Source organism: Sinocyclocheilus grahami, unplaced genomic scaffold (genome assembly GCF_001515645.1).
Source record: "Sinocyclocheilus grahami isolate Dianchi unplaced genomic scaffold, SAMN03320097.WGS_v1.1 scaffold146.1, whole genome shotgun sequence".
Taxonomy (NCBI): domain Eukaryota; kingdom Metazoa; phylum Chordata; class Actinopteri; order Cypriniformes; family Cyprinidae; genus Sinocyclocheilus; species Sinocyclocheilus grahami.
In genome coordinates this window covers 34,022-37,072 of record NW_015505325.1, presented here as the reverse complement: position 1 = coordinate 37,072, position 3,051 = coordinate 34,022, and the positions used below count along the sequence as shown (strand labels likewise).

The following is a 3,051-nucleotide window of genomic DNA, read 5'->3' as shown; positions in this document are numbered from 1 at the left end:
TATATATATATATATATATATATATATATATATATATATATATAAAACAACTAACCCATTTATTCGGTCTAATACATTCATAGCAGTAGCTGTTCTTTAGCTAATACATATTTTGATTCACACATGATCTGAGGACACAGGTACAGTAATGTCATCAATCTGATCAAATAAAGAGAAAAACACATGAAATAATCAGTGCAGTGATCTTAACACAAATATGCATCTCAATCAATTCCAAAGTGAAAGTGTTGCCGTTTTAGGAACTAATAGCAGGGTAAGTTTTGTCCCATGTTTCAAGAATCAGTGCATGGTTAATCTTTTATAAGTTGCGTGATAAACAATAAGAGCCATAAATTCAAGCATTGTTCAGCAAAAACCACTGCTGTGGATATCAGATGTCCTATTGGACACAAAGCTTTCCTTACAGTGCTTAAAAAATCATCCTGAACATATGGACCATTTCACATGCTGCTAAACAAGCAATCAGTGCACTTCTCAAATGTGTGAAGAACAAACGATCAGATGTCTGGCATCAGACCGGAACAAATAGAAACAGGGACAAAGGCTGTTTGTAACATTGTTATACAGCATTTAATGGATATACTATAAAGATCACATAACTAATTATATCCAAATCCATAAAAATCAAGTCTATTAAGACTATATTAAGTGCATGAGTATGAAAGAATACAGTGTGGCTAAGAAATCAATGTTTATAATTGCACATAATAATAATAATAATAATAATAATAGCAGCGATACTGGAAATCTATCCTGGGATCTGAGATTCACCCTTCCACACCAGCACGCTCTCCAGATCACATTCACGACCAATATCCTTTCCCAAAAGATGTCATAATTGCATGAAATATACATTTTATTACCTTCATATGTGTTTTAGTTCGCTCATCAGTCCTCGCTGTCAGAAGTATCCCAAGTTTACGGAGTTATTTCTCACTTTCACTGCTGGCCGTGCTACTGTCCCGGCCGAAAATATGGACTGCTGCCACTGACAGATCGTTCAGCCAATAGGCGGAGAACACTGGCCAGAATGCTCCCTTCGGATTGGATGTTGTGCTCTAAGGGGAGGAGCTAAGTAAGCGTCGGTTCAGTGTCTTTGTCTGCGGTCGTTTGTTTTGCAGGCAGTGTATTGTAGTGATTTGAGTACATTACAGTTCAAATGTCGGAGCCTCTTTATTTACGATACACTTGATATTAATTTGCATTGATACCTATGAATACATTTCTTCTTTGTGAAGGTAAATGTTTTTCAGACATTCATGAAATATTGATGGCAGGATTTTAGACGTCTAAAAATGTCAAACATGCTCACTTTTTTATAAAAACAAAATATTGAGGATATTATCAAATGTAAATATATATATATATATATACATTTCTCAGTCGCGATACGTATTACTCTTTAATGCAACCGGATGTGTTTCTAATACTGTGAAATACTGTCTAGCTATTAGTAATGAGTCAACGCAAAGGTGAGCTGATAAATGCTCCTTTATTTGAATTTCAGTAAGTGTTAACGAGCTCCTCCTAACCTCATCTCTGGCGCCCCCTCATGGACACAAAGAGAATAACACATCAAATGATTTGGAAAGTGTGACTGGCAGGATATTAATTTCACCCCAGGATTAGATTTAGTTTTTAAATAATTCATGTACCGTACCTGAAATATTGTTTTGGTTATTTACAGAGAAATAACAGAGACATAACAGCACACATGCTGGAAAAAAGCTAACCTCTCAGGGTAAATGAAATCTGAAAACTGTCCAAAATTCCTCTAAATCCAGCCTAACAAATAAGCATGACCAGACTTGCATGCCAGGGAAAAAAAAACAGCAAATCAGAGTCTTGATAAATATGGATCTGTAGTACGTATTTAGATATACATCAACTAGAATAAAATGTTACAGGGTTGTAGACCTTAATCAGTTTAGACCCAGTATGGACACATTTATGTGGGAATGTTGGGAAAGAGTTTTCACATTATTTAAGTTGGCCTGAATGAGTGCTTGTGGTCTGTGTGTAAGATTGTCTGGCTCGTGTGGTCACCGCACTATTCTTCTCATGCATGACATTGTTTTGAATTGCGGTTCAATTGAGACACAGTGAAATGGATAAAAAAGATGCGTTTATGTATGCAAATGAGATGTGTCTATGTGCATAATTCCCCGCTGCACCGTGGCCTCTGTATGTGTGTAACGAAAAAGAGATCTGGCAGAAAGCAATCTGGATGTGTTGAATGTCATAATAGTTTTAGTCCATCTGTAATGAGAATATTTGCGAAGCACTTCCCTCGATAACAGAATTATGCTCTATGCTCATATACGTGTATTTTCACTCATTTTACTTTCAGGTGTTTGTCTTTACAGCCGCTTGTGTTCTGCTACTATTGTTTGGTTTGTTTTTCATTTCCCTCTGAGATAGAGATGGTGTGAGAGAGAAAGATAGAGAGATATTCAATAAAACAAACGAGTCGCCCTTCTGGTCGTGATGTCAGTTTGAAAAGAAATAAAAACAGACAGGAGACACTGCTGCTGCCAGTATCGACTAACTAGGCCATTTGTCTGTCATCCTCAGAGCTTTTACATTAACAGATTCCACTCAGGATCTTTAGCTCTTTGTTTTCACTCTCACACTGTGTCCCTATTTGTCTCTCTTTCTCTGTATGAGTGTGAAGCTTGTTTTATTCTCTCTCTCTCTCTCTCTCTCTCTCTCTCTCTCTCTCTCTCTCTCCCATATTACTTGGCTGTCATGACATCACTATTCCACACCAGCTGAAGCCACACACACAATTACACAGATATGATGAGTAACGAAGCCACTGCACGACTCAACATAAGTCATTCCTACTATAATTTTCATTTTCATCAAAGCTTAATGCATTGAATAAAATGTTCAATTGAATAAATTCAATTTAAATACATTTTTAAATGCATAATTTTAATATATGGAAATCATATGTGCTTTCTTTTATCACACTATTACAAATTTCATATTTTCAATATTCAAATATTTCATTTTTATTCAAATTGA

At 35.9% G+C, this 3,051-nt stretch overlaps 1 protein-coding gene across 1 annotated transcript in view; it reads right to left on the bottom strand.

The window, feature by feature from the left end:
- LOC107591755 (CTTNBP2 N-terminal-like protein) overlaps positions 1-993 on the bottom strand; it is a 20,957-nt gene extending 19,964 nt beyond the window's left edge. The window contains exon 1 of the mRNA XM_016280992.1: positions 885-993. Within this exon, the coding sequence (XP_016136478.1) occupies positions 885-890 (6 nt within the window). The 5' untranslated portion in view covers positions 891-993. The remainder of the gene's footprint in view (positions 1-884) is intronic.
- Between the last annotated feature and the right edge of the window lie 2,058 nt (positions 994-3,051).